At 33.7% G+C, this 20,713-nt stretch overlaps 1 protein-coding gene and 2 non-coding genes across 3 annotated transcripts; 2 read left to right on the forward strand and 1 right to left on the reverse strand.

The window, feature by feature from the left end:
- The first annotated feature begins 727 nt into the window (after nucleotides 1-727).
- Nucleotides 728-800, forward strand: TRNAA-UGC (transfer RNA alanine (anticodon UGC)). Its single transcript has one exon. It is a non-coding gene; the product is annotated as a tRNA-Ala (tRNA).
- A 124-nt stretch (nucleotides 801-924) lies between these two features.
- TRNAG-GCC (transfer RNA glycine (anticodon GCC)) lies at nucleotides 925-995 on the forward strand. Its single transcript has one exon. It is a non-coding gene; the product is annotated as a tRNA-Gly (tRNA).
- A 12,791-nt stretch (nucleotides 996-13,786) lies between these two features.
- On the reverse strand, nucleotides 13,787-19,190 carry LOC131045554 (urease accessory protein F). Its single transcript, XM_057979147.2, has 2 exons — nucleotides 18,981-19,190; nucleotides 13,787-15,101 (listed from the first exon to the last, which is right to left on the reverse strand). Exon 2 carries the CDS (start codon nucleotides 14,974-14,976, stop codon nucleotides 14,152-14,154), a length of 825 nt encoding a protein of 274 aa, XP_057835130.1. The 5' UTR covers nucleotides 14,977-15,101; nucleotides 18,981-19,190; the 3' UTR covers nucleotides 13,787-14,151.
- Nucleotides 19,191-20,713: the final 1,523 nt, after the last annotated feature.

Below are 20,713 nucleotides of genomic sequence, written 5' to 3' on the forward strand. Positions count from 1 at the left end.
TGAAATGATATGAAATTCGAATTTGGGAGAAATGAGATGAAATTAGATGGAATTATAATTTAAGGAAATGCAAGAATTTAATTAACTAATTTAAATAATTTAAATGAAATTATTTAAACTTAGGAAATAGAATTAATTAAATAATAAAGATTATTTAACTAAAGAAAATGTTGTAATTAATTAAATAATTGATATTTAATTAGTAATTGAGATATGGTTAACTGATTAAAATGATTTGAGAATAGAAATAGAACAATTAGAAGTGTTGAAGGGCGATGATTAGAAGAAATAGTTAGTTTAATCAAATAATTAAAGAATTACTTAATTAAATAGATGAATAATTAGTGCAGAATTAATGAGACATTTTTAGGTGTCTACACTAGCTATTGCAATTTCTTTTCTTCGTGCTTAGTCGTTTTCTAATGAAGGAAGTGTCAGTGGTTGGAATAACGTCATTGATGGTTATGATCTTTCTTATGTATGACCTCCCTTGGTTGAGACTGGTCCCTTGGTAATGTAACTCTTATCACCTAAAACAACTTTCTTATGACATTTTTGTCTTGTTGAACTTTAACTCCACATAAACTTAAAAAAAACCTTCCACCGTAGACTTTTTTGTGAATAGTATAATATTTTTGTTATTCATCCATTAAAGCTGATCAGAGATATATTTTATTCATTAAAAAGAAGAATATAGAAAAACCTATGCTCAAGCAAATGCCACAGAGGGGATGTAGCTCACATGGTAGAGCGCTCGCTTTGCATGCGAGAGGTACGGGGTTCGATACCCCGCATCTCCATAACGTTAATAACGTGAAGCTTTGCATGAACATCCTTTTGCAAGAATATATTTGACTGTTTCTGCGGAAAAGAGACCTTGTTTTATGTTATTTTAAAATTGTTTCTCCAAACTCCATGAAAACAGCACCAGTGGTCTAGTGGTAGAATAGTACCCTGCCACGGTACAGACCCGGGTTCGATTCCCGGCTGGTGCAAGTGATTTCGTTTTGTTCATAAAACTGTTGCGTTACTAGCTGAGAGCCATAGGTAAATGAGGATATTCATCCCTATTAATGTCCAGCGAACCTTGAAAGTATTAACTACTGGTTTGCTTTCCCCACCTCTCTCTCTTAGCTACTACTGACTCTATTTTTCTATATCTGTAAGACTATAATTATGTTGTAAAGGTTTGGTATACAAAAGCTGCTTATGTGATGACATTACTTCTATCGAAGATAAAGTGTATTCGCATTTTCCAACACCAAGATAAAGAAAACTTACTCTTTTGCATAACAATAAGTGGAAAGAATAAAAAACCTACTCTTTCAAGTAGAAGCAAAAGGATAACAATAAGGTGGAAATAATAACAAGGATGATGGAAGGGACGACCATGATAAATGTCAACGAAAGGGCAAAGATACGAGGAAAAACAAGTTTCATTGTTGACATTGTAATTAATACAAAATTCTATATGAAAGGTGTTGGAAATTTCATAGATGAAGTGTATCCGCAAAAATGTCAATACATCATTTCAACAAAAGAGCAAAGATAAGAAGAAAAGCAGGTTTCATTGTTGACATTGTGATTAATACAATCATTTATATGAAAGGTGTTGGAAATTACATAGACATCTTGATTTAGAAACTTCACGAAGGAACGAGGAAGAAAAAAATTTATTAGAATACTACCTTCATGAGCAAGGTCCAAGAGATCAATAGTCATCTTGATTTGAATGAGAAGTTGTCATGTCTTGTGGCTGTAGGAGGGATCATGTGGGGTGGGAGAAAGTCCCAAGGAGGAAGAACAGACCAAAATGTTCCACATCTAAATCCAAATCAAGGACAAAAAGGTTGTTGCACTTGCAGGGATGCTCGCAAGCTAATAAATAAACTCGTGAATTCCATGGTTAGTTTATCCCAAGCTAAGTAGTTAAACAATGCAACTGGGAAGTTTGATCAATCATTGCTTAAAGAAAAGGGGTAACACTATTCTCCATAATCCTACGTGCAAGTACCAAATGCACTAATATTATTTCATATTTTTACTTATATGCAATTAAATTTGAACGACCATCTTGAAGATGAACTTAATAGTCATTTAATGCTGATAAATAATTACTTTATAGAACTCGTTTGGGTTACCTTAATATTCAATATAAAAGGGTTTCACTTTTTCATTTTCATTCATGGTCCATTATCCAGCTCCTCAAACTCCTGATATTTAAAACATCCATACCTTGTCAAGTGGCCCTTGGTCTCTTGTTAAAGTTGAATGGCTCTAAATGAGCCCACCAAGGATCACATCTTATTGAGGACAAGCCCCTTGACACCAAAAATAGGGATGGGGTTGGGATTATGTCTCATGTGACATTCGTATCACGGATACCCCTCAGTCCTTGGCTCTTATCCAAAGACATATAAGCTTAGACAATATCAAGCAAAAAATCAATTTGAGGATGCTTAAAACTCAAATATTAAAAAAGAAAAAAATATTCTTCATATTGTTTGTATGCATATTTGTTATGTGTGAGTGGTGGTGTCAAAGGAGGAAGGAGAAGGCCAATTGCAAACAAGAGTTTTTGCCTCTAAGTAAAGGAGAAGTAAAGGGCAAGAGGGCTGCCCACTCTTTTTGAGATTGCCATCGATAGCCATGCCAACAATATGCCCTACCAAAAAGCATGGAAGCAAAGAAGAGATGCTTGCAATGTCGTGTCCTATTTCTAGTCCATCAAGTTTGTACATATTAGGTTTGCACTTGTGTCTTCCTTGTTTTTATCAGCTATGTGTTTTCTCTTCCTATGAATCTTTTTCGTCTGACTTCAATCTTCCCTTCTTCCTGATGTACTTCAAGATTTTCCTTACTAGCATGCTTGTTGTTCAACACTCGCCGCCTCATCCTATAGTTTGAGTCTCATGATAAGGCTAACCCATGCATTGTTTCTAATATTATGTTTTTGGCACCATCACTTTCAAAACAAAATCTTGATTGCCCATTATCATAGTTCAAATTTGAAGTTGTGGGTGTACATGGCAGTCAATCTATTATTTTGGTGGAATATAAAAGAGAATGTTTTAATCCATGAACACCATCTACACTTGACCAAATTCCTTTCAAAATTCATTTTGAGCACTTTAGTTCATCTGTGTGGATCTAAGACAAAAACCCATACGTCTGCAAGAGATTAGAGGATAAAATCTCTTTCATTTCAAAGGTCAGAGGACACCGCCCCTTTACCTAGAGGACAATCTTACCTAAAGGTCACATAAAAACTTCATTTTTTGCAAATTTAGCCTCACTGTATTAGTGTTGTTTGTTGTTTATCATGAGTATGTTGACATTAGTTTATTGTTGTTATACTATTTTGCATGTATTTTTAGATTCTATTATGATAAGGGAAGGATTGAGAGTTACATTTGTTGTTTGTTTGGGTACTGTCTAGGATGCTATTTTAATAATGTGATGTAAACAATGATTAAATTTGAGTTTGATAAGTGATGAGCTCAATATCAAAACCCAATGTCATTTGTAACAAATACTTAGCATTTGAAAAGGGTTTAAAATTGGCTCAAAGTTAGATTTGCATCATTATTTTGGATCAATACATTACATGCAATTTGCAAATAAGACTATACCTAGCTATGAGAAGGGTAGTCAACACAGTTGTAGTGTTTGAATCAATTTGAACCCAACCATGCAATCAAATACTTGAAAGTACATGTTCTTCATTTTCTTGGGATTTTTTCTTCATGTTTAAAATTTCTATTTTCCTCCCACCAGTTATGAAAAATGAAAGAAGTTGAATTGACACTTTTGGAAAATATGCAATTTGAATAGTAATCTCAAAAAAGTATGGGAGATAGGAGCATGTCCATTTGCCAAATAGCATAAATAATTGAAAGGAAAAGTATTTTTAGTCTACCTAGACCATTCCAACTATGTTTCTTTCTCAATTAAGTTTTATCAATTATGGATGCCTTTGAAGATTAGAAAGATTAAGTATGGATGCATTCAAATGCATCCATAGTTGATAAAACTTAATTGAGAAAGAAGCATAGTTGGAATGGTCTAGGCAGACTAAAAACACTTTTCCTTTCAATTATTTATGATATGATATGTGGAACCTATATGACCCAAAACTAATTCACCAACATAGAGACTAAAATTACAAAAGTCTTTGCCTTGATGGGAGCCTCTATTGGTGTATAAATATTTCATCACAAAGAAGAATGTAATTCATCATAGAAGGCATTTAAATATTTAATCTGGGTATGATTGTCATTCATAATTGGAATATAAATAATTGAAATTGTTTAACCTTGAGTTTAAATTTCATGAAGTAATCAACCTATATTATTGTTACCGAATTTTGTTACTAGCTCAATCAGGTAGAGTTGTCATGATTTACAAATGAAAGAAAAGTACATTCTGTTTTTGCTATGTTACATCCATGTGCATAAAGGAAAATCAGAAGACTATTCTACCACATTGCATTATGCAGATGCACATACCATAGAAGAGAGTGCACAAGTCTTTCTGAAAAAGATAATCTTTATTGATAATGAAATGTACACTGTCTCGCACAAGCCGTGAGACTAACTTATTCAATGTAGTAAACAAGGAATGACATATACATTGATAGGTAAACAAGACATAATGTACATAACAAGTGAGAGACCAGTCATTGCCTGAATGATTGGTTCGATGTGTTGCCTTGCTCTGTGTCGTGCCTCAAGCTGCTTGTATCCTCCTCGGCTCCAAATTGCTCCTAGTCCCTGCATCTGAGTGCTAAAAAATGATGTTAGAGCAATGAAAAGTCTCTAACATTATATGTACATTACACCTATGCATGTATAAAGTGATCTAATGTGCATCAAACAAACAATGCATACTTTAGGTGTCCAGGAAAACAACTAAGTCATCATACACATCTAAAATAAGCATTTGTTTTTCTAACTTGTTTGATGCATGTGTAGATATAGTTGTAATCATGTCTTATTTTGATCTATCAGATTCAACATGTGGGGTAAAATGGGCTCCCACAAGGGTTGAGCCTAGCATACTATCATTTTGGTATTTGACAGAAATAAGTGTTACGCTCTTTTATGATATTGTGATACACCAGTCATCGATTTATTATACATAGCAGTGAAGTTGTTGATTTCACTGATGTGAACAATAACTTGTTGCCTAATGGAACCACAGAATCATAGAAGACATAAATGATGATTTTTTACCAAAAAACAATGTCATAACAGTGAACCAAAAAAAACAAATCATCAATGATTTGATGACTGCTATAAGGGTCTGGGAAGAGAATTAGGCCCTTTCAAAGTACAGTTATGTGACATTCCATGAAGATTGTCCAACTTATAAGTCAGGGCTACAATGATCTTACATGTAACTCATGCTTTGAAGAGAAAGAAAAACTAGAAGCATTAAAGGGAAAGCACACAATTGTCGTAGTGCGTGACAGGGAGGACAACCATACTCATGTCAAAGACACACAAAGAACACGAAAAAATCATATGATGGTAGCCTACAGGAACAATCGTATGTGTGGGCAACCCAATAACAGTCCAAGCAACATAACAAAAATGAAGACATTTATATCAACATGGTGATCACCCCGATCCAAAATTTTTCTATACATTTTTTATGCAAAGTTAGTGTTAAGAGGAGTCATTTTAATGGCAGAGGACAAAGACAATGCTACAATAGAGATAGGATCAGAAATAATTGAGTTTGCAACATTTTGAAGATACAGTGCTTGTAAAGCACAATATGAAAGGTTACAACATTCCAACGTTGGATAAGACAACCAACTTCATCAAGAGAGTTTAGACTTTTCACAATCATGGAGAGAATAAAAATGAAGAGAAATAGTGACATATTATGAGGTTATGGAGAAATTATACTATTAAGTGTGATATCATCCATCCATGGTTGATTAGCTCATTATCATGAGACCCTTCACTGCATTGAGGAAAGAAGAGATCATTTTTGCTGTTGAAATGACTCAAAATGAGGTTCGAATTGAACACATTAAAATAGAAGCATCAAAAAACGATTTCATGTCGTTAACAATTCAATCAAGTGAATGTTCAAAGTCCAGTTCGAAATGAAAGAGCTTACCAAAAATCGACATGCCCGTGCTTAAAAAAACAGTAAAATCTTCCATGTATCTTCATCAAAACTCTCATGGCGATGCCCAACACACAAGAAATTATCAAAAAATTGCCCTTCAACTATGCTCCACACTTTTAATCCTTCCCATAAGAGCTCGTTCAAGCCCTTGAACCAAAAAAATACCCATGGCGACGCTCAGAGCAGAAAAGAAAAAGACAAGTATTGAATGCCAAAGAAGAAATGAAGTCTTAGGGTTTCATGTACCCTATTTGATCGATCACTTGGGCAATTTTTTGCCTTTCTATTATTTCCTCTCCCCTCAAGTAATTCTCGGTGAAATAATAGAGGAGGTCGATTTTTTTGTTTTGCATCCCTTTTAAGGTGCTAAATATTTTATTAAGTGACCTATTAATTTATCACTTAATAACTATATCCATGTAATTAAATATTTATTAAGTGATAAAGTTATAAATCACTTAATCAAATATTATTTTATGTAGAAATTGAAAGCATGATTTAAATAAATGAAATAATAAAAATATTTATTGAAGTGATTGATTATTTAACACTCTATTAAATATCTTTCTTATTTTCATTTATTAGTATTTTGACTTAAAGTACAAATCAAATAAGAAAAGATATTTATTGAAGTGATAATTAATTAAATCACTTTATTAGATCTTTTCCTTATTTGCATTTATTGAGCAAGTCAAAGATATTTTTCACATTTATGAAGGATTGCAGGCCTGTTCAGAGATATTTAGGGGCCATTTAATGTGCAATTAAGAGCTTTTATGGCAGGAGATGGGGTGGCTTGACTTTTTTCTCAAGCACATCCCTTTTCAGACTTGTTTAGGGCCCTAAAAAGTGGGTTTTTTGTGTTTACTCGACCAAGAGGAGGTGGAGTTTTATATTCATTGACTGCTTTGGGAAAGCATATATATCTCATGGTCTTCATTATTAGGAGTTCTTACCTTTTTGCTTTTGACATATTGTAATTTTTTGAGTTCTTTTGCAGAAGTATACAGTTTTGTAATCCATTTTGGAGAGAAATATAGATTGGTGACACCTTTTGGCAGTGATAATAGCTTGTGCCTTCTCATTTTTATGTTACTGTGTGTCTTTAGTGTTATGCAGTTTCCTGTGGTGATGTTTTGTCCTTAAAATTGCATTTCATGTTGATGCCTTATGCAAAAATACACATATTTTGCAGGTTGTGAGTTGTGTTAATCATAAGAATCAATGTTAAATTGTGAGGAAGTGATTTTTCTCCTACTAAGAACTATGATTATTTAGCCTTCTCATGAATTGTTGATGCAGAATTGTGTATGATTGGGTTGTGTAGGAAAGTCATTTATATTGTTATATTGTGTGTCATTTGTTTGCGTGAGTCTCAAGATATCATATGGTGCACCACCTAGGATTAGATTTCATTTTTCATTACCTCTTTCTTACTTTTCCTCTGCAAGGTGTTAGTTTAGGTGAAGTACTTAAAAAGAACCATCTTACTCTGGAGGTCCACTTCATCTTAGGTCACCCACAACCTTGAAGTGTTCCCATGTATCAATAGGTTGTTGAAGTTCATAGCTTTGGTAAGCGTGCAAGCTTAATTGATAACAATTATATAATTTGACCTACCCCTATATGGAAATATACTCAATCATGAATGTGAAGAAGTGTTTGTTTGAACCTTCAATATTGAATGAAGAAGAGTGTGGTGTATTAGCATTGATAGATGATATAGTTCTATAAGAAAAAGAACTGTAAGATTGCATCATTTTAGACAAGAACGTAAGCAAAACAAGGCATGGGGAACATGAGGCATGGGTAGTTGGGATAAAAGGGCAACTTCCAAGAAACGATAACTAGAATTTTAATTATAATCTACAAAAGATATGGCCACATTGTTTACTCCTTGAGCTTTTGAAGACAACGAAAAACTAAAAGGGGTAGTATGATCCAAAACTTAGGTCTTATCATTCTAGATCAACGAGATCAAGGACAAACACTTTAGCTATGAAGATGACTAGCATTTTGGAGATAATATTGTAATAAATCTACAAAGTCGTGATGAAAAAAAGTTGTAAATAGGTCAAGGGATTGTTTGAAGTGATCTAAAGCATCTCAAGTATCTCCCTAGTGAATTATAAACATGTACCCTAAGTAAAAAAAAATCAAATATGGTGAATTTGTTACTTGATACACATGGTAAAGGTGTAAAAAACCACATCATATCATGTTTAATGTCAATGAGAATGAATAATATTTAATGTTAATGGGAATGAAAATGCTAAATGTATAGATCAATGATTGTATTATATGAGTTCATAATATGCTCTAGATGTAAATGTAAATGTATATGTATATGCATAAGCATATATGTGTTTATGTGTGTGTGTGTGTGTTCACATGAATAATTGTTTTTTTCATCTTATAGAGAATATACCTCTACACAAAAACTTTAGTAAGTTATATCATACAAGTGTTTGGATTATGTACTTGTGCAATAAGGATTAACTATATACATCTATTCAAACATTCAATTGATTTTTTTCTAACTTTGAGGTCAATTTATAATATGACATTGCACATATTTTAGAGGAAATTAATTATAATGGAAATGATTTTATGAGGATGATGGTGACAATGATGATAATTTTGCCAACAATTATTGATGATTAGATTTTAAAATGTTTTATATAATAAATTTATCAAGTAATATTTGAAAATCATCCAAGTTTTGATGTAATTTCTTAAAAAGAAACAAATTATTATATTTTAAATTTGTTTTCTATAAAAGAAAAAGACTTATTAAAAAAACATTTTCACCCAATTACATTGAATGGGATAAGCACAAAGTTTAAGATTTACATTATATTATTAACCAACATTAACTAAAAATTTAAAAGATATGACTAGTTTTATAATCCTCTTCACTTGAGATGAAGATGGGTCAAGTTTCATGCAATAGCTCAATGGGCTTAGGTTTTCTCTGAAAACTAATCCTTCTCCCTCCCAGAAACATCCAAAAATTTACCGCTGACGGATTATTTCTCATACTCTTGCCTTCTAGAAAGTGTTTTTTTGTCCAAGAGATGTGCTAGCACATACTCCAAGGATTGCATGCCTTCATGTATAAGAATGTTGTCACTATCAACAAACAAAATTATTTGCACAGCAATTATTTTTTCAATTGTGTTACTTTTTTTATTGGATTATTTAATTAATTGCTTTGTTTGATATACAAAAATTATATATTCCTTTTTCATCACATTTAGTTTTTTTATAAGTTGACTATGTTTTTTCATGGCATTTTTTTTCAAAAAATGTGAAAAAAAACAGAATAATATTGCTATTTAAAAAAAAAAGGTGATCGGCATTGCCCCTAGTTTAACACAAGGTAGTCAATGGACCCTTGATTGTGAAATTGAAAGGTTTCTAATGAGTCCACCAAGTATCAAGTCTTACTGATTGCAAGGCTCCGACATCATAAGGGATGAAGCCAGGATTGTGTTGTGGACAAATTTGATGGAATGGATATCCCTCAATCCTTGGCTCTTGACTAAAGAATCATTGTACATAAACAAAGAATAAAAGAAGTTTAATACAAGATTACACTTGATACATTTTGCATACAGATTAGCAGCAGGATGCAAAACCAGTAATCTTATTTGTATATTGTAATCATGACTGACATAATAACTCACTTGTACATAGTGCTCATCTTCAATATCAATGACCTTAAGAACTCTTCCCTGCAGCTCAGAATGTTGAAAATCAGAGCATAGGATGGACGGGTATCAAATATTTGATAAATCGTCTTTGAATCATTGGCATTTTTGTGTGTAGTCACTAAAGGCAGGTTCCCATCATTTTTGTGCTCATTCTCCAAGAGCCAGCTCAACCTGATTGGAGTCCATTGATATATATGGTCAGTATTAATTTCTTTAAATTTGGCGAATTTTATTGACAACAAAGGGTTGCATCTCTGCAATATCTAGAAGGATAGTCTGCAATCATGGACAACGTGCTCAGCCACCATTTGCAACATTGTTGTTGCTCAATCTATATTATTTTGATATGCTATTATCAGGTTTAAGCGTCCTTTATAAAGCCCCAGATGTTTGTTTAGCCAGATTGCTGTGAGTGGTCCCCTCAAAGTTTGGCTTTAGGAATGGGTGTGGCTGTTGCTTCCATGTTGCTTTGGGAGATATACTGGATCTAGGGGAACAACGGCGGAAAAGTATGCAATGTTATAATAAATGGGTTTTTCAAAGGGTTTTCTGTAACTTACACTCAAGCCATATATTCTGACAAAGAAAGCTATAAATTTGCTGGTAATACAACTAAAAATTGATTCAGATTTTAGGTTTTGCTAGGAAATCTTGAAGACCCCATACTTGCATTGTCGTATACATTAATGTATTATATTAATGTATCTTACAAGATTTATTCTTAAGTCACAAGATAACATAGAGAATGTAAGTTCAAGGAAACTGCCTTTTAATCTTTACCTTTCTATTCAAACAAAGAAAAGTATAAATTTGCCTGTAATGCAAATAACAGTTGATTTGGACTTCAGATTTTCCCAGGAAGTCTTGAAGACCCCTTACTTGCATTGTTATATGCTTTTATATATTAATGTATCTTACAAGATTTATTCTTTAAGTCACAAGATAATGTAGAGAATGTAAATTCAAATTTCAAGCAAACTACATTTTGATCTTTACATTTTTCTGATATACACACGTGCTCATCTAGTGACCATAATCCAATAGCCATACACATGCTCATCTAAGTGACTGTAATCTAATAGCCATACAGATGCTCATTTATTGACTGCATAAACCAAAAGCCATATGGACATTACACGACCTCAAAATATGATCATATATCATGTGTGTATTTATGAACTGCTATATCCCATGTAATGGTTTTCTGTAGTGTGGCCATATATGACACCTTTAGATATAATAAATTATACATAAATACTATACATATTTAATAGTATGTTAAGTTACATATAATGTATAATTATGTATTTTATGTGTTAGATCCATTGTGTTTGGGTGCATTTCCTGCAGCAGTGAACACGCCCTGATTATGGATTTAGATTGGCTCCAAGAAGACTTGGATGCAAATCTCCACATCCTCACACCCAAAATGAATGAGATCTGAGTTCATAGGATATGGCCAATGGGGTGAAATCCAATTAACACTGGCCAATTTTGCTGGAAAATCTAAATACTTATTTGATCCTTATTAAATAAAATTCCGCCAATGAGCATGACATCAGACTTCTTAATGTTTTTTCAATGAAAGATCGTCACCATGCAATTGCAGCCAGAAAGATTGTCTTATGTGTCACCTGCCAACTTCATTGAGTCGACATAGTTCCCAAAGAAACCATAACAATGGCAACTAATGCCGAGAGAAAATTGTCTATTCTTGAATGTGCACATAAATTTGTTTCTAATAAAATTCACTCTCAAAAATAGGCAAGTTAAGAGCATATGAGAGTAAATTTATCGAAAAATACTGGAAATGCAAGAAGTTTTGGAAGCAATCTGTGCCCAAAGCTATCCGTCCTAGCAAGAGTGATGCCACTCTAATTGGCCTGTAAAGCTCCTTTCGAGCTTTTCAGGTCTCAATTTGTTTATAAACTTGCTAAAATATCGGTATCAATTGGTTAACCAAGTCAAATACTGGCTTGGAACACATTATGGCACTTATTTTTTAAGCATTGTGATTATAGAACTTCAGCGGTCATTCTTGGTCATAATTCATATCCTGTCATAACTCAACCCTCAATGCTGACTTGTACCAATGGTTCCTGCCCATTTGTAAGTCACACAGTGGTAAACCAGAACTGATAACTCAAGGATAACTTTGCAGTACCGTTTCTCCAATTTAACAACAACGCTCTCAACATGCTTGCCTCCAGAACATACAAATATAAAAGGATACAAAATGTCACAAATAGCAACAAATTTTAGAGATATTGTCATCATACGTATTCATTCTGTAATGTCCCCTTTTGTTAATTACCCTAGTTTTGCCCTAGATCACTATTCTTAGTTAACAAGGGAGGGTTAGAGAGAGGGTACTTTTATCTTCTTAAAGGGAAGACCTGCAACAAGTTAGAAAACAAGCTACAGTCGTAATACATAAAGTAAATAACATTTACAGATTAAACTATAAATCAAAATGTAGAGATCATGAACACAAATCACAAGTTGCTATTTGATTAAAAGATTCTCTAAGCTAATTAAAACAACCCCTAATCATAGTAAGCTAGGATGGATAACTTGATAGGATGTCTTAACCGTTCTCCCTCGATCAAGCCACACTTGATAGGGTGTCTTAACTGTTCTCCCTCAATAGAGCCACACTTGATAGGGTGCCTTATCAACCGTTCTCCCTATTCAAGCCACATCTGATAGGGTGCCTTGTCAACCATTCTCCCTATTCAATCCTTCATAACCATGGCTGACTACAATAATCAGACATGATATGTATATATATATATATATATATATATATAAAACATTATATTAGAGTTTACACCATATTAACCACAATAAATCTCACAGTATGAGTTGGAAATGAACAGATTGGAGATACACGCAGTATACTATATTGAGTAGTCAAAGTGATCTGCTATCAATGGTAGTATGCAGGAAACATTATCAGAAATATGCACAGAGATCTCATACTAGAATATCCCTTTATCTCCCTGATGGTTGCAGGTTCAATCTGTTCTTTTAGGCTCCTTTTTTCTACGATTGTTCGATGCCTTCTTCAAATGTGGTGGAGGTTATTTATCCTCCCTTAAGGCAGCGATACCCTTAATTTGCTATCATTATTGGTTGCTCATAATTAAATGTGAATCAATAATTAATTCAAGACTCCTCCTATTAGTCTTTCATTAAGTATGACTGTTATACATAAGTGCGGTCTATATTAATATTACTATTAAATTATGCATAAGAACATTATTAGGCTTCATTTATTAAGCATACATATTAAGCACATCCCCATGCATACCACCAAGAACAAGGATGTTACTGCCTGTAACTTAGTAACAGTTCAGATCTGATCTGATCGATGGTGATATTACTGGAGGTTTTTGATTCCTTTCCTTTATATCACTTAATGTGAGGGAGAGGTCATACCTCTTCATCATGTATGCCCTTTGGCAAGAGATATACCCTTTTACCATTAGCACCCTTTGAAAGAGTGCAACTCTCCATTGTTTCTGCCCTTTGAAAGGGTCACAACCTTTCACAATCAGATCTGCACTAATTTAAATCAGATCTACACTTCTCATTCACAAATTCTCCCCCCTTCAAATGAGTTCTCTTCTCCCTTTTATACCTCATATTTGGGGAAGTCATAACTCATCATATCATGCCTTTTGACCATTCATTATCTTAATCAAATTTTAATCATATTTAATTATATTATTTTATATTTTAATTTAATTTTTATTTTTATTCTTTTGTATTTTAATTTTGTTTATTATTAAATCATATTTCAAAGTGGGACCATTACGCATTCGTAAAACTTGAAGAAACTTAATTCTCCTTGTCTTTAGAATGTGAATATTGCTTGAACTTTCTTACAGAAACTCAAAATGCACTCTCAAAACAAAATCAAGTGAAACAATAGCATCCATTATTCAATTGTGCAAATTTCAAATATTTCAACACAAAAAAAGTGGCATAGACAAAGCCTCATCTAAACTGTATCGAATTGCATATTCTTCTGGAAGGTGCTTCTAAGACCTCCTGATGCCAAGAGGTACTGGAATTTTTTCTTCCACAAAACTGAAGACTTAAGAATCAGATCACATCAATGGATCAAAAAATTATAAGACAAAATAGCACATGCAACTATTCAGTTTAGCAATATTCTACATCACTAGCATTTTTAGACCCACAATAATGAGTCATTCTGCAACGGAAATTCATAATAAGACCCTTTATGTTGGCTTGTCAGTAATGCTGAGGCAATAAACTTTTCTCATGAACAAAATAGACGAGAAAATAAATAATCATGGCAACCTTGAGCAGTGTCCAAAACTGGGGCAGTCTGATAAGCTTCTTCGATTGGACGATCCATGTGTCTCTTCAAGATCTTCTCTGCAACTTTGGAGATGCGGTGTTGAGTAGATGCTGCCTCTAGTGGCCCAATCAAATTAAGTCTAGTTGAAGCCGAAAGCAAATCTCGCAACATCACAAATAAGTATGCTTGTTGTGTAGTGAATGAATCAAATCCCAGGAGACCACAGATGACACCAAAAACTGAAGCATGATGAACATGGACCATAACAGGTTTTCGAGCACATGTCCGCATCTGTTTGAAATCTGAAATTTCAGTAAACACGGTTGATGCTACACGCAGAAGCGCAGATCCTTGAGCAATTGATGCCTTCCTTGCAACTCCATTGCTCAAGGTTGCATGCAATATTAGATCGAGTTTAATCCAATTTTCAATGTTAGGATGTTTGTTAGCTTCGTAAACAAATGGTAAAAGTAAGCTTGCAGTATTCTCCACTGTATTAACTGCAAAAGCTTCTAATGATTCTGCATTAGGAACTACTCGTGCCTGAACTGCAGCTTCAAGGCCATAAGAGTGGGCAAATCCACCAGTTGGAAGAATGGAATCAAGAATTTGCCATAGGCTCCATCTAGAGAAAATATGCTTTGTTGACGTTTGAACATCACACATATCCACCGGTAGTTGATCTGAGTGATGACATTGGTTCTCTTCCATATAAGTTGCATTTGTCTGGTTCTCTTCCACATAAGTTGCATTTGTCGCTACAGTGCCAGTAACATGACTCATGTTTACAAGGTGCTAACCTTACTAACAAGGTCTTTGAACACAAATTTGACATGAATTTGTATGGCAAGTTAGGAATTCCATCTTATACCTTATCTTCAGTAATCCAAATTGTGCATCTGTACTGCCTTCATAAAACAAGAACTTGATACTCAGCTTCTAGTTTATTCTTTTTCAAAAAAAGGAGTAACTGATTTCAAAACATTATAAGTGATTGATTTGAAATAGTTACAGGAACGTAATATGTGCCTGAGTGAGACTAATATCTCTGGCATGACAACTGAAAATTGGAAAGTTATATTCTTTAATAAAAATGGATGCCACTTCTATATAAATCCAAACATGTAGTTTCAGAGAGGTCAACCTCATTCTGTTGCAGAACAATAAATCATACAGATTAACCATCTTAAACGAACAAAAAGTAGATTTTCTCCATCCACTCAATCAATGATTGCAGCTACAATTTTTTCCAGAATTCATATACAATTGGTTTTTGTTATTGGTCCACTCATAACTGAAGTTAAACCTGATGGACTAATCACCATTTTAAACAAACAAAATGTATATTTCCTCCATCCACTCAATCAATGATTGCTGCTACAAATTTCTCCAGAATTCATATAAGATTAATTTTTGTTATAGGTCCATTCATAACTGAAATTAAACATGATGGACTAATCCCATTAAACTTTAAAGTGTAATACCAAAGGAGAATAGAAAGCACAATTACCAACAACCAAGAGAATGGACCGTAGACTGAATAAGTGTGTGGTTAATGCTAAATCCAACATGAATATTCAGGAACACAGCAATCTAGTGGTTGTGAGGGATCAGCAAACAGTGATAACTAAAAAAGTACAGAAAAATGTCATTCAGAATGCCAACTTGTAGGGGTATGCATCAAGCTATCAAGTTCCATTTGTGTGCTTTGATCCAAAGTTAAGACCAATGATAAACCTATCCAATATACTGGTTACTAAAGCAGACTTCTATATCCCAAAACATCTCAATATTAGGTGATAAAATTGCCAATTATCATTTGTGAGACTAATATTTGCATTCCAAATGTCAAATTACAGCCCTATAGTGACAATGTTGTCCGTTAAGAACATGCAACATAGGCAGCAGATCAACACAGAGGACTCTATACCTTAGTAGTTCAGCATGCACCTGCCCCAAATAGAGCATTCCTTGTTTTTCTTGCACTCCCTGTGGGATCAAGGAGCAGTGGCACCCCTTGCAAGTTTGAAGAGCAGAAGCTCTTGCAAGTTCAAAGAGTAGTGCCTCACACTCCCTATACTCTTGCAAAGCAGAGTTGAATGGCAGTACCTCCATGGGGTTCAAGGCAGCACTCCAGAAGGGAAAAGAGTCAAGAGGCAAAAGAGGCATTGCATTCAGCTTTATCAGTGGCATTTCTACTTTGCATGACATCCACCTCGAATGCCAACACCATGTCCGGATGGTGCAAACTGTCATGGCCTCAACTCAGACCACTACCCTAAATGTGGTTCTGACTTTTTTATTACCACCGGAAGATGCATTGTTTCAGCTTCCAGTGATGTCTATTAGGTCTCTACTCCACTCAGTTAGTAATATTCAATATTAATGTATTATATGTATGAAGAAGACAGATTTGTACAGTTTTACATCTCTTCTCAGAGATTTGCCCAGTTGTACAGAACATTCATACGGATAAAATTCCAGTTCTGTTGTTATCACCAATTTTATTCTTTAGGTATGTATGAATGGTCCCATTGTTCATTTCTTGCACTCTGATTGCTATCTATTCATAACAGCATGGATTAGCTTCTGCTTATAACACATCAATTCACAGATTAAACGGTTTAATCTTCAAATGACTTTTAGATTCTAAATGAATATTGCACCAAACCATATTAGGTTAATATACTGCTGACATAAAAAAAACTACATTAGAATTCCACCAAAACCACAGTAAGTTGATAAGTGTGGGACCATCTATCAGGCACTAAGAAAGCAACTTTTATCTTCACCTTATTAAAAGTAAAAGCATTTCAAGAGAGGTTTCCACTGTATGAGAGTTCAATACAGAGCTAAGTTAGTGCACATAGTAGAACCCAAAGATGAGTTATCTCCTTTTTACTACTGATCTTTGCCCAGCATATGATCACTGATACTAAGAAATTGGCCACAAAATATGAAGCCAGCAAATTAGATTAATTTCAATCAAAGATGTCATTAATTGACCCTAGAAAATTCATTATCTCAATTTCTTAATCAACAGTAATCATTACATTGATAAAAAAAGTTGGCACTGGAAACAAGAGTAAGTTCCAACAGTCATTACCAGTATCTTAATTAAAAATATGCCTAGCGTGCACATTTTCAAATGCGTGTCTATACCATTTTTGGAATAGAACTTGAAGTTGCTCTTTCAAATTTATCCTGTATATTCTTTCACAGTAATGTAATTGAAATATATGAATATCCAGCACTCGCCACAGCCACAAGTACATTCCACTACCTCTGAAATTACTCCTCCGTAATGCAACCTGCATATTTTAGTCCCCAGAGTCTTATAAAGCCACAACTTTGACATTCTTTTCCTTTCTCTTCTTCAACTTTTTCTTGTTACTAGACTAAAAGTATCTCTTTAGTGCTGTTAGATGATTGGTATTCATTGATTTCAGATACTCGGAGAATGTTATTTCCTCTTAGCAGAGTTTGATTGAATATTTGAACTTTTGTTCGGGACTAACCCCAAAGCAACACGTATATGACATTTGCCTTCAAGTGCATCCTCTTGGAGCCCTTGTTACCCTTTTTTTTGTGTCATCTTGATACTTTTCAGTCTTCACTGTGAATAATGGGAACTATCTCTCTTAGTTACTCCAAATTCAAATCTAGGAAACTGTCATAAATTGCTCAAAACTGCTTACAAAGCCCCTGCAATGCTCCAAAACCTCAGAATGTGTCCCCTATCCATATTGTTGAGCTACAGAAACTCGACTAATAGGTCAACCATCTGTCTCAAGCTCATCAGGCTCGGGGTCAAAATGCTAACTCACATTTATGAGGATGTGTTAGTGGAAAACTCAGCCGTCAACAGATAGTTAAAAAGGGCCTATACACCACTTGCTCAAGGAAAGGAAACCCAATTATCTAATGACTACACCATATCAGAGGAGGAATTAACCCAGGCATGCAAACAGTAAAAGCTCAACAGGATCTCCCAGCCTCCTCTCCACAAAGTGGGCGCTGACTTCATCTTGCATAGTTCTTGATAGAGAAAACAATATTGTTTCCATGTCAAACAATATTTCCTATGATGACTGGCCACAAATGTGGAACAAGAACCTTTTTCTATAAAAAAATTCTCAGGAACTCTCTTAATAGTTAATATATATTTGCGGAACCTTGAATTCTCTTCAGCTATTTCCTCTTGTCAGAATGCAAGTTGTCTAGCCTAACAACTATTCACTACTGCTCCTTACAACAAAGTAATGATTGTCCACTTGCACGCTAGTTTTCTGACTTGATCTTTTTAAGATGAATCACTCTAAACCTGCCTAAAATTTACGCTTCCTTCTTTGCCTGAAGCATCCACTAAATCAATTAATCAAATATGAAGGGTTTCAGAAGGCATCCATTCCCTAATCTATCTAAAAGCATGTCAATTAACCCATTCTGAAAGTTCAAGTTCGGTATAAACTGGCAGGCAAATATCGTAGTCAGATTTAGGGCCGTTTAAGAAACTATATCATATTTCATAAATCAAAATCTTACAATAACATTTCTCAAGTTTTCTAAAAAAGTTACAAACCACCCCATCTGAACGAGCCACCGAGGGTTTTTTAATACATCAAAGATAGTGTTGTACCGTCAAACTGGATCTTACGGAAAGCAGAGGTGATACCATAATTTGGAAAAAAATTCCTTGCACACAAAATGTTTGAGAGAGATATTTTCAGGTTACAAGTCAATCAGTGCACAAATCACATAAGTTAGATAATTGACAGAAAAAATACCTGCAAACTTGCTTAAAATTAATTGTGCCTTCCTCTTTACGAATGGATGAACAACCCCACATCTAAGAATAAAACCTCAAATAATGTCAATAATCTCGTCTTGTGTTAAAAAACAAATAAGTCGAGGGGAAACATTGGAAACATCGTTAGAGTGCGATCCTATGGAGGGAGCTTCCTAAAAGGGCGCTGCTGAGATCTCTTAGAATTTTTTATAGTGAGAGTGGCCTATGAATTTTGAATTTTGTAGAGGGTTCAAATCTAAAAGTTTAAGTTTTGCAGTCTTATGATTTTGCAAGTATACAAATATAAAATGATAAAATAATTAAATTTAATTATTTTGTATATTTAAAGTGAGAGTGGCCTATGAATTTTGAATTTTGTAGAGGGTTCAAGTCTTAAAGTTTAAGTTTTGCGGTCTTATGATTTTTTTTGATTTTGCAAGTATACAAATATAAAATGATAAATATTTAATTTAATAGAGTATTTAAATATTAAATGATAAAAAGTTAAATAAGAAGAATTTAAAAAATTCAAATAATAAGTGGTAAAAATATTTACTTTAGAGAAAGAAATTCCTCCCTTAAAATTACAAACTAAAAAATAGAGATTTATATTTATTAGTAAATGATTCTAATTAATCTTGTAGCATTTTTCTCTTCTCATAAGACTTTTTGCTCCACAAAAATAGTTCTTAAAACCTCTCTATAAGACCACACCCTAGTATATGTTGGTTAGCCCCATCTCATCTCTCTTGATGTTGAACTTTTTTTAGAAGGTGGTCATGTTCTTCTATGTTTTACTTGTCTATGCACTTTCTTCGTTGATGATGATGAAAATATGTAATTGATGTCGGAGTAGGTGTTCAAGGATGTGGGTATTGTGATGAGAAAGAAATTGACTATAAAGATGGAGAGAAGAGAAGTAGAGTGGTAAGAAGTATTAGGCAAATAAGTGTGAGGTATATTATGTGTTGATTATAAAGATGGAGAGAAGGAAGCAAAGTGGTAAGAAGTATTGGCAAGTGTGGGGTATATGTGTTGATAGTTTTATTAATTTATGTTATGAAAGAAGAAATTTTAAATTATTTTTTAAATAAAATTTCTTTAGTATATTTTGTTGGTGTTTAAATTAATTTGGAAGAGACAAAACAAATCTAATAAATTGAAAGAAGAATCAAAACATAGGCGTAATTATTCTTTCTACTACGTCACTAGTTAATTAGCATTCAAAGCTTCAATAATGAAGGTCTTTAAAAGGTTTCCCATAATTAAAGTGTTCTTCTCTTTATAACATTTAATATCTTAATTGTCCTATTTGTACATCTTTTTGTTCAATTTAATTTTTAACAAACATACAAATATATGATTTAAATGATATAATTGACTTTTAGTAAATTGCTTCATAATGGGCTTACACATTTTCTCAATTCTTCACTAATCGGAAACTAAAATTGTCAGCTATAAAAGTGACAATATTGTGTAAAGTTCTTGTTGCTTTCTATATAAGCTAGAGCTTATTTTGTTGAAAATGTGGAGGATACAATTGGTAGAATTGTCTAATCATGTCATACATTTGTACTTGGAAATAAGGTGTCAAGTTTGTTTGGGTTGTAATCCTTGAGAGAAGACACCATAACAAATAATTGGTGAGGTGGTAGGCAAGCACTCCTTCATGTACTTGACAATGAAGTATTTTTTGCTTTGAGATCTATGATGTCAACTAAATGGTAGAAG

This window comes from Cryptomeria japonica, chromosome 10, assembly GCF_030272615.1.
Source record: "Cryptomeria japonica chromosome 10, Sugi_1.0, whole genome shotgun sequence".
Taxonomy (NCBI): Eukaryota; Viridiplantae; Streptophyta; class Pinopsida; order Cupressales; family Cupressaceae; genus Cryptomeria; species Cryptomeria japonica.